The sequence below is a fragment of the Phycodurus eques genome, chromosome 9, assembly GCF_024500275.1.
Source record: "Phycodurus eques isolate BA_2022a chromosome 9, UOR_Pequ_1.1, whole genome shotgun sequence".
In the NCBI taxonomy this organism is placed as follows: domain Eukaryota; kingdom Metazoa; phylum Chordata; class Actinopteri; order Syngnathiformes; family Syngnathidae; genus Phycodurus; species Phycodurus eques.
Window position 1 is genome coordinate 9822913 of NC_084533.1, and position 19565 is coordinate 9842477.

Below are 19565 nucleotides of genomic sequence, written 5' to 3' on the forward strand. Positions count from 1 at the left end.
GTAGGCGATGGTGGATCCTCTGAAGTTAAATGCACCAAATCATTGCAAAAATATGCCCCAGAAGTGAAACAAAACCGTCAACATGAGTAATGTCAGGAAATCCTGTGAGACTAACTGAACGAGTGTGTTTTGCTCCTGCTTTTTGGGGGAGGGTGGCCGACCGGTTAGAACATCTGCCTCACAGTTCTGAGGACCGGGGTTCAAATCCCGGCCTCGCCTGTGTGGAGTTTGCGCGTTCTCCCCATGCTTACGTGGGTTTTCTCCAGGTACTCCGGTTTCCTCCCACACCCCAAAAACATGCGTGGTAGGTTGGTTGATCGAAGACTCTAAATTAAATTGCCTGTAGGTGTGAATGTGACTGCGAATGGTTATTTGTTTATATGTGCCCTGCGATTGGGTGGCGACCAGTTCTGGGTTTACCCCGCCTTTCGCCCAAGATAGCTGAGATAGGCTCCAGCACGCCCGCGACCCTGGTGAGGAGAAGCAGTACAGAAAATGGATGGATGGGTGGTTACCAGTGATGACAAAGGGTATGATAACCAACTATCAAGAAATGAGACTCAATGTGACATGCGATCTATCTGCTGAGAACAAAATAAGTACTACTATAAATTAATATTTAAATATGTTGATATATATTTAGTCACTGATGGTGTTGTGGTACACTCGCCTAACTTTGGTGCGGGCAGCGTCGGTTCAGTTCTCACTCAGTGACGGTGTGAGTGCGAATGGTTGTCCGTGTCTATATGTGCTCTGCGACTGACTGGCGACCAGTTCAGGGTATAGTCCGCCTTTCACCCGAAGTCAGCTGGGATAGGCTCCAGCGACCCTAACCAGCATAAGCGGTGTTGAAAATTCATAATACTAAAACATAAAAACTACCTGTACAATAACAGAGGATTAACAATATTTTGAGTCTGGAACTAATAGTCTTCGTTTTAAAATTTAGAACAACTTGGAAGTCAACCAGTGTTGAGATTTGGATTTTGGGTCCACCATGGTAATAGTCAAAATGTATATAAAAAAGTGAAGTGGAATAATTCCCTTGAAAAGTTACATTTCCAATATATTGAAATGTGTGCCTGGTAAAGGGATAATTTGGAGTTGTTTTTTTTTAATCAAGTTTTAATTTTGCTCATGTGTTTTTTTTGTCTTTGTCGTATGTCCTAGCTTCCATAGCCACTCTATTATTAATAACAATGCCTGTGGGCCAAATCAGTTTATCTTTTCACCACCATTTTTCGCAGCTACAGAATAGCTACTGTTGATATGTCAGCAGGTGCACCTTTTTGTGGGTGTCCTCTTTTACCAGCTAACCCATGCTGACACTGCATTGCATGAGGTTAGGTTGCTGTGTTAATGTATGCCACTTAAATTGCTTCTTTTTCATGCGCCCCCACCCCCACCACCCACCCATGCTGCAGTGACACCTTTGGGAGTGTTGAATACTCGATTAATAGAATTAATCTGTTCTCCACTGCCACATGTAATTTCTGTTCAAACAGTAAAATGTCTCCGGATTTAAAGGTCATAACCTTTATGTCAGCATCAGAGTTAAGTCTTATGGATGAGGATATGGCAGCAAATAAACACACAACTGCGAACATTAGAAGCCTGAGTCTTTATATACCCATGCTATGTGTGTTGAATGTGACAAACCGTGTGTTAGCCAAAGCCGCAACTGTCTCCTTACCGTATGTTTCTTTAAGCTGCACGTTTCCATGTATCACCTCATGGTTTTCTAACACTTGAGTTGTTTCTGTTGATAGTGCACGATGAAGGCGGCCTCCGTCCTCCACGACAAGCTGTTCCGCCGACTCCTCCGCAGCCCCATGTGCTTTTTTGACACCACGCCACTCGGCCGCATCCTGACCCGCTTCTCCAGGGACATGGATGAGGGTGAGTCTTAAACTTGTAATCCACTACTTTTTTTATTTTAAAAAAAAAAGTTCTTTTCACCCAAGCCACTACTCGAGGGGATGACACGATGCTGATTCAGCCTGTCAGCTCCTCTAAAATCTTGCTGTATTTTTCGGTGGTATTTTTTTTATATATATATTTCGTGGACGCCTGATTAATTTCTCAGCTCGCCCAGTTGGTGGCGCAGCGCAAATGACGTAGCAATAAATGACGGCACCGAAATTAAGCATTTTGCCAAGCAATGGGCGGAGCATTGTTGTAAAAAAAAAAACTCACTAAAAATGTGATTTTGCATTTCTGTTGCATAAAATAAAAAAAGGAACGAAAACAATAATAAAAGATGATGCCACCCCACCCCCTCAGCCCCCCCCCGAAAAAAACCTACCTCTTCGCGGAGCCATTGGCTCCAAACAGCTGTGTGGGTTAGAAAACACTTACGATAATAGCAATCCTCTCCATCCATCCATCCATTTTCCATACTGCTTTTATCCTCACTAGGGTAGCGGGCATGCTGGATCCTATCCCCGCTGACTCTGGGCTCGGGGCGGGGGAGACCCTGAACTCGTCGCCAGCCAATTGCAGAGCACACAAAGACAAACAACCAATCACGCACACATTCACACGTACGGGCAATTTAGAGTCTTCAATTAACTTACCATGCACGTTTTGGGAATTTGGGAGGAAACCAGAGTACCGGAGAAAAGATTGCCCAGCAATCCTCTTGTCCTTACTGATCTTTTGTTATTGCTATTATTGATCTTTATCTCATTTTGTTTAATGTGTGTTTAAGTTAACTTACTAGTGACCCAGTGATGTGGTTTGCGAGAACCTTTATCCACTTGATTATAAAAGAGCATCGCAACAATGCTGCCTTTCTATCTGTTATGACGTGGAGGGGGGAGGTTTCTCTCAGCCGTGAGTCCTTTATCTCCCGACGGACATCGATCGCCAGCGATATCCCAGCCGAGCTCTGGATACATGACACGAAAAGCAGGAATTGATATCGGAAATGAGGAAGAAGACGTGGGGGCTGTGTTGGACCCTGAAACAGACAGGACAACCGTCAGGGGCTTTTCTGTCTTACACTTGCTTTAACCCAGAAATGTATGTCTGTCTTTACATTAACAAACGGTACTGTAACACAGCAGAGGTTAAAGAACATTTATGTACCCTGGATATTGAACTATTTACAGTTTGTCTCCTCCCATTTTATTTACCTCACGGGTTTCAGAAACTCTTACACGTCGTTGGTGTATCGTCATCTGCGAAAGGTGGAGAGACAGAGACGTTGGCACAGCCTAGGTCTTAAGAAGCAATGGACGGCTTTGATGTAATGCTGAATTCTAGCAGTAGGGGGTGCCAAAAATTGTGGATGAGAGCTTTAAAATGCGTTTCCTACACATTTAACTATACATATTGTCATGTTCTCATTGGAAAGAGAAAAGACTAATCCACATGAATGATTCATTAGTTTTCTCCTTGTAATTGCAATTCATCACTTGCAAATTTACGATTTTTTTTGGTGTAACCTAGCCTCCGTTATTCTCAGAAAAATGTACCTATTCTTTGTTTTTGGGCCATCGGAAATCCCGTTCTAACAAAAGTATTGCTTTGGTGCCATCTTGTGGTGTTTGTTACCAAGTAACTAGGATGATGGAACAAAAATATAATTAATGGTTCTCATCTGTTGTCACCTTGGACCCTTTCCTGTTGTTGCAAAGTCACAACGCACTTTGATAGAAGTTACAAAGAAAAAATATTTTTTTTGGTTTAAAAATAGCCTCTGAAAACGTACAGTATCTTATATTTTTAAATGCTGTTTCAAATGAGTTTGCTGTACCGTTAAAGGCGTATTGCTTGCCATGACATCTGCCAACCAGAGGCAATGTATTTGTTTACAGAATAAACTAATGGCTGGAGCACAAGGAAGGAACATTTCTTGTCACTTTCCTACTATGTTCCATGTGGGAACTCTGTACGCCTCTGTACTGTAGCCCAAAAATCTGAATATAAATACGTGCAATTTTTTTTACTCGCTGTCCACAACCCAGTTTTGGGTCCCGACCCACGAGTTGAGAACCACTGATTTAGACAGGCCATCACGTTGTCCAAGTAAAAAAAGTAATCCTTTGCCCCGATCTTGTGGCTTCTATTAACTTGATCAGGAAGGTGAGCAGATTTTCAATATTCGCAATGGGGCTTGGTCCCTACACTATACAGCAACTGTACAGGCAATGTTTTAAGTCACATGCATCCATCCTTTTGCTGTACCGCTTGTCCTCAGTAGGGTCGCAGGTGACCTGGAGCCTGTCCTAGCTGACTTTGGGCAAGAGGCGGGGGTACACCCAGGAGTGGTTGCCAGGCAATCGCAAAGCACATATAGACAAACAACCAATCACATTCACACGTATGGACAATTTAGAGTCTTCAATTAACCTAACACATGTTTTTTGAATGTGTATCCGGTGGTATCCGGAGAAAACTCATGCAAGCATGGGGGCACGATGCAAATGCCACACACCTGAGATTGGAACCCTGAACTTTCTAACTGTGAGGCAGACATGTGAGCTACTACGTTTTAAGGCATTAGACACAAACAAAAAACACACTGATAATATAAAAGATTGAAAAGTAACTACCTATTTTTAAGTTATTGTAATTTATTTATGATTTTTTTTACAAGAAATATGATAAGAAAGAGTATAACAAAATAATTTTGAAAAACATTTTAAAATAGGGAGTTGCTTTTCAATCAACCTGTTCATTCTCATTTTTGACAACTGTCACAAATATACAATTTTTATCATGTGACAAGCATACACTAGCGCAAGAAGCTAACATAGCAGTTTACATCTTGACTCAGTGGCCTTCTTGTCAAACATTACAGTCAAATGCATGTCACCAGTCACAGAAGATCCAAATCAAAGTCCTTTGTCAACAAAAAGTTAAAAACATTCAAAGTACTGTAAAACCAGTAGCAGTGCTAAAGATGGCTTAACAGAAGCAACACTTCTGCTGAGTCATCTACATGACTACTGGGGATCATCATGACACTGTAAACCACAGGTGTCAAACTGGTGGCCAGCTCTGGCCACCACATAATTTTATGTGGCCCACGAAACCAAATCAAAATTGCGAGTTTTGTTCTAGTGTAATACCATTGAGATATTTGCAAGCATTTTTCGTTACTAATCCCCCTTTGAAAAGAAATGTAAAAGTTGAAAAAGGTTTTTATAGGCTTCTGATTTTAAAACTGGTTATTCATCAATGTGTTGTGTATAATGTATGTAATTACAGTATATGAGGTGATCTTTCATTTATATGGGTTCAGTCGTAGAGGCCCTCCGAGGGAAGTCGTAAATACGATGTGGCCCGTGAAAAAAAAGAGTTTGACACCTACGCTGTAAACGCTCGCTGATGCTGGACTGAAGGCAAAAAAGCCAAACAAAAAAGCAAAAAGTAAAGATTAATCCTTTGATGCTGGCCGAAATAAGATCTAGCAGACGGCTTGTGAGATATTCTGATGCCACATATTTGGATCAAAATCTATACAAAAATTAAGTCCTATTTTCCAAGAAAAAATGACCAAATGTTATGAGCTTTAAGGCATTAGACTTTGTAGCGTCTCCTGTTTGTCTTACGGTGGTCATGTTTTCTCTTCAAAGTGGATGTCCGCCTTACCATGCAAGCTGAAATGCTGCTACAGAACCTCACGCTGGTGCTGTTTTGCCTGGCAATGGTTGGTATCGTCTTTCCCTGGTTCCTCATCTCTATTCTGCCCCTGGGAGCCTTCCTTTGTCTTGTCAACCGTGTTTCCAGGTCAGTCAGACTCTCATTCTCCTCTCTCTTGGACCAATGTTTTAGCTTGACAATGTTAAGGGCTTCTAAAATTGGCCGGCCGAGGGTATTATCTCATGATTATGTATTAGATAATGCAGATAGCTGGTATGCGTGAGTTCTCTTGGAGGGAGTAAAATCGCATTAAGTGTGTTGTTATCTTTATTTCCAAACGTGCCAACTGCTATCAGTAACTGGTTTCTTTTTTCACAGATTACCCTTTGTTGTAAATGATTTAAAGCAGGCAGGCACTTTCCTTTTTCTGATGCTCTGCACAAATTGTGCAGTAGAGTATGATCAACAGCTCCTTGGTATCTTGGGAAAGATGCAAGGTTTTCTAATGTTGTAAAACTGATTCTGCTGTTGTGTTGATTGAAATATAAGGGAATTTAGAAACAAACTGCGTCTATGGTACCCTGTGGACATTGCAGATTTTTTAGGTTTCTTTTTTTTCTTTTCTGTCCCTGTTTCCCGTCCATATCCTGCAATAATGCACTGACCACAGTCCAAAATAGAACTCCTATCAATTATGTAGAGAAAGGCCAAAGTCTCTTCTTTGAACTATGCGGTGTACCCCAACTGAAGGCTTTAATGTGCATCGGGAAAATTACAATCCATTATTGATTCATTCATCCATCCATCCATTAATTTTCTTCCGCTTAATCCGGATTTGGATCACGGGGGCAGCAGCTCCAGCAGGGAAGCCCAGACTTCACTCTCCCCAGCCACTTCATCAAGCTCTTCCGGGGGGATCCCTAGGCGTTCCCAGGCCAGCCGAAAGGCATAGTCTCTACACCGTGTCCTGGGTCGTCCCCGGGGTCTCCTCCCGGTGTATCCGGGATCTTGTTCTTTTGGTCACGACCCACAGCTCGTGACCATTGGTGAGGGTAGGAACGTAGATCAGCCGGTAAACGAGAGCTTCGCCTTCTTTACCACAATGGACCGATACAAAGTCCGCATCACTGCAGATGCTGCACCGATTCGCCTGTCGATCTCCCGTTCCATTCTTCCCTCACTCTTGAACAAGACCCCGAAGTACTTGAACTCTTCCACTTGGGGCAGGATCTCATGCCCCAACTGGAGAGGGCACGCCACCCTTTTCCGACTGAGGACCATGGTCTCAGATTTGGAGTTGCTGATTCTCATCCGAGCCGCTTCACACTCTGCTCCGAACTGCTCCAGTGAGAGTTGGAGATCACGGCTTGATGCAGCCAACAGAACCACATCATCTGCAAAAAGCAGAGATGCAATACTGAGGCCACCAAACCGGACCCCCTCTACGCCTCGGCTGCGCCTTGAAATTCTGTCCATAAAAGTTATGAACAGAATCGGTGACAAAGGGCAGCCTTACTGCCGGATATGCGGACCAAACTCTGACTCCGGTCGTCCAGGGACCGAACAGCCCGTATCAAGGGGTTCGGTACCCCATACTCCCGAAGCACCCCCCACAGGACTCCCCGAGGGACACGGTCGAACGCCTTCTCCAAGTCCACAAAACACATGTAGACTGGTTGGGCGAACTCCCATGCACCCTCAAGGACCCTGCCGAGGGTCTAGAGCCGGTCCACTGTTCCACGGACAGGACGAAAACCACACTGCTCCTCCTGAATCTGAGATTCGACTTCCCGACGGACCCTCCTCTCCAGAACCCCTGAATAGACCTTACCAGGGAGGTGTGATCCCCCTGTAGTTGGAACACACCCTGCGGTCCCCCTTCTTAAAAAGGGGGACCACCACCGCAGTCTGCCAATCCAGAGGCACTGTCCCCGATGTCCGTGCGATGTTGCAGAGGTGTGTCAATCAGGACAGGCCCACAATATACAGAGCCTTTAGGAACTCCGGGTGAATCTCATCGACCCCCAGGTCTTTGCCACCAAGGAGCTTTTTAACCACCTCGGTGACCTCAACCCCAGAGATAGGAGAGCACGCCTCAGAGAACCCAGACTCTGCTTCCTCATGGGAAGGCGTGTCGGTGGAATTGAGGAGGTCTTTGAAGTATTCTCCCCACTGACCCACAACGTCCCGAGTCGAGGTCAGCAGCGCCCGATCCCCACTATACACAGTGTGGGTGGTGCACTGCTTTCCTCTCCTGTGACGGCGGATGATGGACCAGAATTTCCTCAAAGCCGTCTGGAAGTCTTTCTCCATGGCCTCACCAAACTCCTCCCATACCCGGGTTTTTGCTTCAGTGACCACCAAAGCTGCATTCCGTATGGCCAGCCGGTACCCATCAGCTGCCTCACGAGTCCCACAGGCCGAAAAAGCCAGATAGGACTCCTCCTTCAGCTTGACGGCATCCCTCACCGTTGGTGTCCACCAATGGGTTCGGGGATTGCCGCCACGACAGGCACCGACCAATTTACGGCCACAGCTCCGGTCGGCCGCCTCAGCAATGGAGGCGCGGAACATGGTCCACTCAGACTCTCTGTCCCCCGCCTCCCCCGGAACATGACCAAGGTTCTGTCGGAGGTGGGAGCTGAAACTCCTTCTGACAGGGGATTCTGCCAGACGTTCCCAGCAGACCCTCACAATACATTTGGGCCTGCAACATCGGACCGGCATCTTCCCCCACCATCGGAGTTAACTCACGACAAGGTGGTGATCAGTTGACAGCTCCGCCCCTCTCTTCACCCGAGTGCCCAAGACATGCGGCCGCAAGTCCGATGACACGAACACAAAGTCGATCATCTAACTGCGACCTAGGGTGTCCTGGTGCCAAGTGCACATGTGGACACCCTTATGCTTGAACATGGTGTTCGTTATGGACAATCCGTGATAAGTACAGAAGTCCAACAACAGAACACCGCTCGGGTTCTGATTGGCGGGGTCGTTTCTCCCAATCACGCCCTTCCAGGTCTCACTGTCATTGCCCACGTGAGCATTGAAGTCCCCTTGCAGAACGATGGAGTCCCCAGTGGGAGCGCTCTCCAGTACCCCCTCCAAGGACTCCAAAAAGGGTGGGTACTCTGAACTGCTGTTTGGTGCATAGGGACAAACAACCGTCAGGACCCATCCCCCCATCCGAAAGGCGGAGGGAGGCTACCCTCTCGTCCACCGGGGTAAACCCCAACGTACTGGCGCCGAGCCGGGGGGCAATAAGTATATCCACACCTGCTCAGCGCCTCTCACCGTGGGCAACTCCAGAGTGGAAAAGAGTCCAACCCCTCTCGAGAGGACTGGTACCAGAGCCCAAGCTGTGTGTGGAGGAGAGTCCGACTATATCTAGTCGGAACATCTCAACTTCACACACCAGATCGGCCTCCTTCCCTCAGGGGATCGGATTGCCAAGGTCCCTGCCTTCGGCCACTGCCCAGCTCGCACTGCACCCGACCCCTATGGCCCCTCCCACAGGTGGTGAACCCATGGGAAGGGGGACCCACGCTACCCTTTCGGGCTGTGCCCGGCCGGGCCCCTGGGTGCAGGCCCGGCCACCAGGCGCTCGCCTTTGAGCCCCACCTCCAGGCCTGGCTCCAGAGGGGGGCCCCGGTGAACCACGTCTAGGCAAGAGAAAACAAAGTCCATCGTTAGTCGTCATCATAAGGGGTCTTTGAGCCGTGCTTTGTCTGGTCCCTCACTTAGGACCTCTTTGTCATGGATGATTTAGTTTTCAACCACAAAATGTATTTTTAAGAAAACAGAGTTGAATTTGCTGCTTGTAAACAAATATATCACTTGGGTACACACTAAATTGTCACAAAGGTATTTGTGTTCACGAGGGATCCCAACGTGCAATTGTCACAAAGGTATTTGTGACAATTTAATGACGCCCCATTGTACTCAGGGGCCAAGATAAAAATCACTTTCAAATTAGATTGTGTATTTGACAGACACAGTTTGGATTACAAATAAATGTTATGTTGTGTGTTTTACATCCTAATGCTGAACTGCACCACTGACTTGTCATAAACTTTTAAAGGTCCCATATTTTGGCTATTTAGACCTCTATAGCGTGACTCTCTAACATGGACTTATGATAAAAGTGTCAGTTTCATTTTAAAAAACGTGGTTTTGGCATACCAGTGTCCAGAAAAGGCTCCTCTGACAACTACTTCTGTTTGACCCAGTTTTGTATCCGCTTTGTCCATTTGGCTAAGACAGCCACCTTCCCTCTGATTGGTTGCCTCCATTTAGGAGGCACACTTGTGAGATCACACGTTTGTGATGCTGACAGCGCTGGCTCGGGAGCAGAGAGGTGGGCGGAGATCTTTGCTAGTGACGTAGATGAGCTTAAGAAATTCGAATGACTTGATTTCAGGCCACTTGGCAAAAAAACGTCTGGAACTCAGGAATGCCTGGATGATTTTAATTCATATTTCACGTTTCCTGGGGCACCATAGAGACAATTTTACATCCCAAATACTAGAAAAAATTTTTGGGCAAAATATGGAACCTTTAAATTTAAGTCACTGCCCTAAAAATCTGTAAAAAGGCCTGTAGTAATTGATATTGATTAATCATGCCTGTCCTTTGCCCTTTATGAATCATAACACAATGATACGCAAGCCCATTCTCTGTCTTTGTAAAACTGTAATTCTTGACATTTGGACGAATCTCCCACCAATGATCAATTTCATTTCTTTCTTTGGGCAATCCAGGGTGATTTCCCCTAAACATGATAGATGCATGTTGCCTGAAATGACCCATTCAGAAAGAAGGATAAGAGAACAGGTTTCCTCTTTTTGCATTGATTGTGCCCGGCACACAGTGATTGTTCCACAAACGAGCACTTATTCAGCCCTGCAAATTTATGAAACAACCTTTATAGCACCTTGTTTTGCATCTGCAGATAAGCATCAGGCGCTGTCAACTATAAATGTCATCCTATGTGTGTCTATGTGCCAATGGCTGTCAACAAGACAAGTTTGAATAGATGTAAATTTGCATCCAACCTCCAAATCACTGCACAGGCCTCTGAATAACAACTCAACTCAGCATAAACTGCATTTTTTTTAAATGTAGGTTCTGATACAGTTATCCTTACTTCACTTAAAAAAGACACGATAGACTGACTTTTATTTCAAGTGTGGTGCACTCACGAGGGATCCCAACGTGCAAATAAGTAATCATCACCCTTGGTGATTTTTAAAGCAATCTTCCTGGGATGTGTGGTCATGTTACATCAAAATCCTGCTAAAATTACCCACATCTAAAGCAGTTCTTTTATTAAATTTTGAAATGAAACTGCCCAGAGCATAAACATGTTTGTCAGGATCAATGCTTCCGACAGGCAAAGTGTCATGTTTGTTGCTTCTCTTTTCTCGGCTTTTATGAGAAAAGCAAATGATTCATGGGGGGCTTGCCATTCGCATCCACAACGTCCGTTTCTTTTTGCCGGGCCTCTGAAAGTAGACCGTAACGCCTCCCACCTTTCGTCAATAAACCTCGCTCAAACTACGTTATGATGTCTGGTGTCCCTCATTGCTTGGCCATCTGTGTGTGATGATTATCCGAATATCACACATGATAATGGAGAAAAACAGCACTCAGCAAGACAAAACATCTAAGGATCAAAAAGCTCCACAGTGAGTTGTCATTCCTGCCAATTCCATTCCCTCATTTTTCAAGGTTGTTTTTAGCGCTGATGTCTCGACAAGATGTCTGTTGTTCTCAGATCTTACTCGCTAAATCATATATTGCCGGTGAAAGCCGGCATTTTCCCACTGGAAAGGCGTGACAGTTGTGTGATGTTTGAGCCCATAGTCTGGATAGAAATTGTTGCTTGCCTGACAAGTACAGTAGTACCTTAACTTACGAGTGCCACTACTTTTATGAGTTTTTGAGTCACGAGCTGTCGCTTGGTAAATTTTTTTGCTTCATGTTGTGAGCCCAAATTTGAATTATGAGCAAGCTTTGGCAATGGTGCTCATGTGAAGTAAAAAAATAATAATTAAAAAAGCCATGCACTTTCAGCCCTTTGTTGAACAAGGCAAACAGTCAAACATTCATCCATCCATCCATTTCTGTACCACTTTTCCTCATATGGTGCGCTGAAGCCTATCCTAGCTGACTTTGGGCGAGACCCTAAAGTGGTAGCCACCCAATCGCAGTGCACATATAGACAAAGAACCATTCATTCACACTCACACGGACAGTTTAGAGTCTTCAATGATTTTAACATGCATGTACTTATAATGTGTGAGGAAGCCGAACTACCCGGAGAAAACCCATGCAAGCACATGGAGATATGCAGTCTCTCCACAAGAAGGTCAGATCCCAGATTCAGTCCCCAAACCTCAGAACTGTGAGGCAGATGTGCTAAGCACTATTCCCACCGTGCTTCCATAGTCCAACACACAAACCCAAAATGAAAACACTCACAAACACCAAGGGGGAAACTAACACCCGCCAACCCGATTGACTCAGGCTCTTGATGTACCACTTACAGGCACATCCACACAATGAATGTACTATAGTGTGTGACTTTCATCTTAATTACACTTTATAAAACCAGTTGGTGTATTCACATTCTTTTTTTATTATGTTTTATAATGTTTTTATATTTTACTGTACAGTGCTATTTTCTCAACTTCATAGTATTAAAACTTTTTTTTGGAGGTGCTGGAACTGATTAATGAGATTTAAATACATTTCAATGGGTAAGGGTTAGATAGGAGGAAAGTGAGTTATGAGCTTACTCATGGAAAACAAAATTCAACTTGTAAGTCAAGGTACCACACTGTATATTATACACCACACAACTGGCACTGACAAATTATCTGATTGCAGGATGCCATGTCGATGTGCGAAAGTAGAAACACTTGCATCGCTATCCCACCTTCTGTTGGTTTCCGAGGAAAAGGCAAATAATGATAAATGCTTGATATTCTGTTACTGCTCTGATGTAACAATTTTGTGGGATCTTAGGTACCATAAGTGGCAACAACAACAACTTGTTTAAAACAAAATGGGTGACGTGTCAGGTGTTCATCTTTACACCGTGTCACCTTTCCAGCATTCCTTTTTTGATAATACAATAGGATATCAAATAAAATAATATGCCACCCATCACAAACAAGAAGCCCATTTTGTTCTTTGGTTGAGTCGCTGAATAAAGTGAATGCTTGACTCTCAGCATGAAGTACTTTTCTGACAGCCTCTCACCTTGCTGTTTGTAAATAAAGGCACAGTGTTTGATACAGCTGTTGTTGTATTGGATCTTATGAGAAAAATAATCTCACGGCACACTATCTTCGTACCTCTTAACCACACTAGGGTTGCGGGTGTACTGCAGCCTATTCCAGCTGACTCTGGGCGAGGGGCGGGGTAAACCCTGAACTGGTCGCCAGCCAATCACAGGGCACATATAAACAAACACCCATTCGCACTCACATTCACACCTACGGGCAATTTAGAATGTTCAATTAACCTACGAGGCATGTTTTTAGAATGTGAGAGGAAACCGGAGTCAACCCACGCAGGTACGGGGACAACATGCAAACTCCACACAGGCGAGGCCGGATTTGAACCTGGGTCCTCAGAACTGTGAGGCAGATGTGCTAACCAGTCGTCCACCATGTCGCCCCCATAGATAAACAAAGATACATTATTTGTAGTAAATAAAAAATAATTTTGGGACTAATTAAGTGAAATTGGATAATTTCCTGTGGCACACCAGATAATCCCTTGCGCACGGCATACTGTGTTGCGGCACAGTAGTTGGAAATCACTGCATTAGTGTGTCGCAAATGACGTGACCTGTGAGCCTGGATTTAAAATACGATTTAAAGTAAATGATAGATATTTATTATTTTATTCGTCAGGGTTTTGATTCGTGAGCTGAAGCGACTGGAGAACATCAGCCAGTCACCATTCACCTCCCACATCGCAAGCAGCCTCCAGGGCCTCTCCACCATTCACGCCTTTGGAAGGAAGCGTGACTTCCTCCAAAGGTGAGCTTATTTAATGTCTGCCAAGCAGGCATTCTCTTACTTTCTTTAGCGTCAGCTTCCCCCAATGGAGATCATTAAAGTTTTTCTTTTATCTTTGCTGGTAGTATTTCTCAAAGGTAAGGAGCCAAATGAAAGGAGGAAACGTCCCAAATGCACCGATAAAAGGAGATTTGCCCTCAGCCAGCAGGGATTAAAGTTTTTGTTGCTTCTGTTTGACAGATATCAGGAATTGCTGGATACCAACCAGGCCTCCAACTACCTCTTCAGTTGCGCAATGCGTTGGCTGGCCGTGCGCCTCGACCTCATCAGCATCTTGCTCATCACCGCTGTCGCACTCCTCATTGTCTTCATGCACCAGCAGATACCTCCTGCCTACGCAGGCCTGGCTATATCATACGCGGTGCAGGTTCGTAAATTCTTTCCTCACGTAACCACTAAGCAACATGACACTGGAGCCTTTTCTCACATGAGTAATGAGGTCTCACCTACTCGGAATACTCTTCATAGCTCAAGCGACAGGCGGCACCCATTTAAAGCTTGCTAAAGTCACAACATGAGCCAAACGTTCAACACAGTCACATAGCAGCTTTGAAATTAAGGCCTGGTACACAAGGATTTTTGAATTTTGTATTTTATTTATTTATTTTATCTGCTACATAGCACACACATGAAGATTAAAAAAAGAGGAAAAAAAAAAGAGTTTTGGTCGTATATGATGTTGTGTGTTCTGATAATCTCAACACAAAACACTGCGCACACAAACATTCTGTTCCGCCGCCAATCTCGAAATTTGTCGTGATCACACGTGAACTCACAAAGCTGTGGAAGCAGAAACGCTTCTGGATATGCGCTGATCTTTGCAGAGTGTTTCTTCAGTTTGTAAAATGGTAATGTCTTCAAAAAACTACTTGCTTTGGAAAATACTTGCCGTCAGATCTTTTATACCAGAAAAATGACATCGGGTGAGACATGTTTGTTTTTATTTATGACTGCTTCATTGTTCCGGACTGATCCATTCCACGTCACCGGCGTCATGACTCGGGCGACGTCCACTTTCCCCACAAACATAAAGAGTTTTTGGTGTAACTATTAAACGTGTTCATTATTTAAGATTGTTCTACCCAACCTGTTTCGGGCCCTAAAATTGGGACAAATCCACTGTTAACATACTTCTTATAGGATAATCTTATAAGATAGGATTGTTTGGCGTTTGATGTCCTTGGTTAGGAAGGAGCGAAATTGAGACAAAAACAGCCCGGTGGTCTTTATGTGTGTACCGGAAAAGACCACAAGGCAGAGTCACTGTCACGCTAATTGCCTTAATTGCCAGCGTGTAATTTAAGGCTTGCCGTGCACCAACGAGACGAACGCAACTGAAGTGAAACATTGTGGAAAAAAATGAGTTACCGATTCTTTTGCTGCACATCAAGCAATTGAGCACCAGACATCTACCGCTGTGTGTGTAAGGTGTGTGACCTTGTATTGTGTTTTAAGGCTCCACAAGCAATATACTGTACTGTATTATTTTCTATTGAACCACAAAAACATGGCGTGATTGTCAAGGAATAAGCGAACTGCCACAAAGACGAAACAGGTGACAATAAAGGGCAGTGTGGGTATATTGAGAGGCTATTGGCAATGATTGAGCACACCATTCACTGACTGCACCCATTTTGGCAACAGAGACTCTGTGCTATGCTTTCTAGCCAGAGGTACATATGAAAATACAATTAAACATGTATACATACTTTGTATACTGTATTGGCTTGGTGGGAGTGGGTCTTGCTTACTCACAAAACCCAGAAACTTTTTTTTTTGCATTTTTGATTGGCTGTTACAGCTGCAACGTTGCGATGGCGTTCACCGGCCTTTTTGGTTAGCAACAGGTGTGTTTAACTCTTTCATGATCCTCTACGAACTGAAATGATTACACTTGCGATCCTGTTTGTTAAAAAAGGGAGGCATTTACTGTATTTGTCTTGTATCTTGACCAGCTTCTACACAGAACCGTGCCGTTTGTGTTCGGTTGTGATACAAACTATAAATGCAGATTGATGTAATTACATACATCACAATCTTTGTGTCTCTTGCTATAGATATCAGACGAGTACATTTCTGGGTACATACATTCGTCCCAAATACGCAAGTGGAAACTAACACTTAAATGCATGTATCCTAGTCGAAGGTCCAGGTCTAGCTATTTGAGTAGCAAACAATTATTCATTGTACGTGTCTGACTGACATTGTAGTGGTTCACTAGCCTGACTTCCGTGCAGTCAGTATGTGTGTTCAGTTTTTACAAAAAAACAACAACCCAGTCGTACAGTATATCGCACCTTTGCCTTGTTAGCTACATCCACAGTAGACTCATCAAATACTGAATATCTCGATGAACCGATGGATAGCTGGAGTGTTTTTAATAATAATTAATACAGCAGAGCGTCAGTCATTCACCTTCATCTCTCTCTCGCTCTCTCGCTCTCTCCCTCACCCCGGCTACTGTCACCTGCAGCTGACTGGCTTGTTTCAGTTCACAGTCAGGCTCCTCACAGAGACGGAGGCTCGCTTCACATCAGTAGAGAGGATCAATCACTACATAAAGGTAAGTGCCACATATGCTGATGGACCCTGGAACTCCAAGCAGTCAGATTACTGCCATGTCCCGTCATACCTGTACCTGCACATGTTTTTAGAGTTTATGATTATTTGTGTTATCTTATAGATATTTATTATATTAATGTACTTTTAAACTTGTAGGCCCCTGTTCTGAGGTGACGTAACAGTGACGTACTAATTTCCGGTTCCGGTCCTGCGTGGCTGTGTAGCGTTATTGTGTATTTTTTTTCTCTCGAGACACTTATTCCTTTGCGTGCTATCTTGTGCTTCAAAGTTGATTACTCTCCACTATAACGTTGTTCCATCCAGACCTATGTGACAAGTGTACATACTGTATCACCCAATCATTTATTTCTGTGTTTTGCGACTACATGTGTCGATAGTTTAGCAATTAACATGGCTTCTCTGTCTTTCTCCTGTTAATTACTCCTCATCCTTGCTTCGTGATAACGATGATTGTCAGAAGTGTAACTTTTTCGCTGCCATGGAGGCGATGATTAGTGATTTATGCTGCGTTGGCACCAGATGCGAAGCAAACGTTCATCTTCGCTGTTCCGCATTGTGTTTAGCCGCATTAGCTAGCCACCTGTCGCTTGCAGTTAGCAGGGGTGGCGTAAAATAGCGTGTACCACGCATTCCCCGGTAGTACCCGAACAGCGGAAACCGAAATGCACTTTTGGGCCATTTTCGGTCGCCGGAAATTCCGTGCATCACTAAATAAAACTAAACTAAAGTGAAACTATTCCTCCTTTTAACACTAAATGAAGATGGAACAGGCAGGTTTATTCAGAGAAATACTGTCACCAAATGGCGTTGTATGTTGTATGTCTGTCTGTCAGGATCATCACAAAAAAAAAAAACATGAAAAGAGCAAAAGAAAAACAATTTGGCAGAGTTAATCCCTGAGCTGCTCAATGAGCTGAAGTGTGACGAGATTTGCTGATGTCATTCGTGATGATACTTTAAACTATGTTTTGTTGCACTTAAATATTGAATTTTTCACCAGCTGGCAAACAGCTTATGTTGTGTATTACCACGACTTATAGGATCAGGGGCGGAAAAGTATCATTTTGACTACTGACGTGACAGACCGAATTTTCAGCCGAAAATGGCCCCAAAGAGCATTTTGATTTTCAGCCGAAATAATGTTATCGCCAAAACACAAAATTATGTGATGACACAGGCAAAAACTGTGGCTCGGAGAGAAATATTTTAGTTTAATAGTAAAATTCTTAATTCTAGTGTTAATAAAATACAAAATAAAATAAATAAAATGTTCAATGTATATAGATTTTTTTTATTCCACTAATATTTAAATTATATTATTCACATTTAATCAATTAAACAATTATTTACTGATATATATGGATAGAAAATGAATCCATACATTTTAATTTACCAATTCTAATGAAAAAGGTGGCTAAATTAATGCAACAAACTTTGCTCACGGCTGGTTTTAAATGTATGGCCTTGCTCTTAAAAATAGTTTAACTACCATGAAAAATAACTTAAATATCTTGCCCATTCCTAACTCCTATTTCTGTCATGTACAGTGTAAGGCTACAGCTATCGAATATTTATAGATTATAGAATTGATTATTCTATCGATTATTCCATAGACTAATTGAATAATCAGATCAAACATTCTTTCCCTTTTGTTGCATTTTGTTTTCTGATTGCTGTTTATTAACTGATTATTGTTGTTTATTTGGTGCTGTTTAATGACCAAACAAAACAAAATAAACAACAATTCAGCAAAATTACAGGAGAGAGAGTGATGTTGTACTCACTAACCTTTGTGAAACTGAGACCTACTTTCTTGGGTACTGATTAGGGCTACTAGTTTGGCAGACTTCTGGGCTCCAGGTTCAACTCTGTTAATTACAAGTTATTCATGCTACGGCTGATTGAATAAATTACGCTATTATTTTTTTCAATAAATTGTTTATGATTCAGTTACTGGTTTGGTCTGTAACATGTCATAAAATAGGTAAAAATGTTGAACATTGTTTTCCAAAGTAAAGCAGATATTTGCAAATGTCCTATTTTGATTAAACACAAAGATAATCAGTGCTTTTATGGAGGACGACAGAAATTGGAAAATATTTACTGTTGAGAGGCTCAAATCAGAGGATTTGAGCCTCTCAAGGATCGCAACAATTAAACAATGGCTCTAAACGATTAATAGATTAATTAATCTATTAATCATAGATTAATAGATTAATCTATGATTAATCTATCAATTGATCGACGAATCGTTTCACCTCTAGCACACTATTACATTCGCTGCTAATATAGCTGTGTTCCTTACAATTTCCAAGAAAATGCCACTGAGTTAATTACTTCAATATTCACAAGCCTGTATTGGTATGCGTCCCAGTCTCTAGAAAGTGAAGCGCCATGCAAAAGCCCATCAAATGCTCCCCCCCTGTCCTGGCCTGAGCAAGGGAAGCTCACCTTTCACAACGTGGACATGCGTTACCGTGATGGCCTGCCGTTGGTGCTGAAGGATCTGTCCTTCACTGTCCAGCCCGAAGAGACCATCGGCATTGTGGGTCGCACCGGATCAGGTTGTTACCCCGCAGCGCTCACTTTTTAAAATAACTTTCTACCATCGTATTGATACCTTCTCCTCAACAGGGAAGTCTTCTCTGGGTCTGGCTCTATTCAGACTTGTGGAGCTGGCGAAGGGCTCCATCACCATTGACGGAGTAAATATTGCCCAAATCGGCCTGGACGACCTGCGGAGCAAACTAGCCATCATCCCTCAAGAGCCTGTGCTCTTTATCGGCACTGTCAGGTGATGCACTCTGAAATGTATACTCGAGCAAAGTTCATGCTTTGCTATCTGATGAAAATAGATTTTAGTCAATAGAGATCCTTGGTTTCCGACTGTCAAGACATACAACGTTTCAAGGTTACATTATGGCGTACAATGAACTAGATTATGCAGGAGCGTAAGAATACTTGGTCATCTATTTGGTATTTTTCCGCTCAAGCCAAAGCAATGAGAGTACTGCTTTGGTGTCTTGTGGCATCTTAGTGCCAAAGAAATATGTTGAAGTGAGTTGAGGAGCTTCATTTAGACAAAAGTAATGTTTTCCATCCATTTTGTGGTATCTTTAGGTACCTATAAACCATTTTGGGGTGGGGCAATAATAATTCACAGATTTTCGTGATTCGCAACAGGGCTTGGACCCTGTCCCCCGTGGGAGAACACTGTAATAATTTCATGGGATTGTTTTGTATTTATCACCCTGAAGTGTCTTTCATACAAATAGATACTGGAAAACTGTGACATTA

The 19565-nt window shown here is 43.3% G+C and overlaps 1 protein-coding gene across 1 annotated transcript in view; it reads left to right on the top strand.

Annotated features, from left to right (window-relative positions):
- Positions 1-19565, top strand: part of wu:fb13g09 (ATP-binding cassette sub-family C member 5) — a 59793-nt gene that overhangs the window by 32227 nt on the left and 8001 nt on the right. The window contains exons 19-25 of the mRNA XM_061686343.1: positions 1770-1899; positions 5586-5739; positions 13518-13646; positions 13866-14052; positions 16159-16248; positions 18643-18832; positions 18903-19062. Of these exons, the coding sequence (XP_061542327.1) occupies positions 1770-1899; positions 5586-5739; positions 13518-13646; positions 13866-14052; positions 16159-16248; positions 18643-18832; positions 18903-19062 (1040 nt within the window). The remainder of the gene's footprint in view (positions 1-1769; positions 1900-5585; positions 5740-13517; positions 13647-13865; positions 14053-16158; positions 16249-18642; positions 18833-18902; positions 19063-19565) is intronic.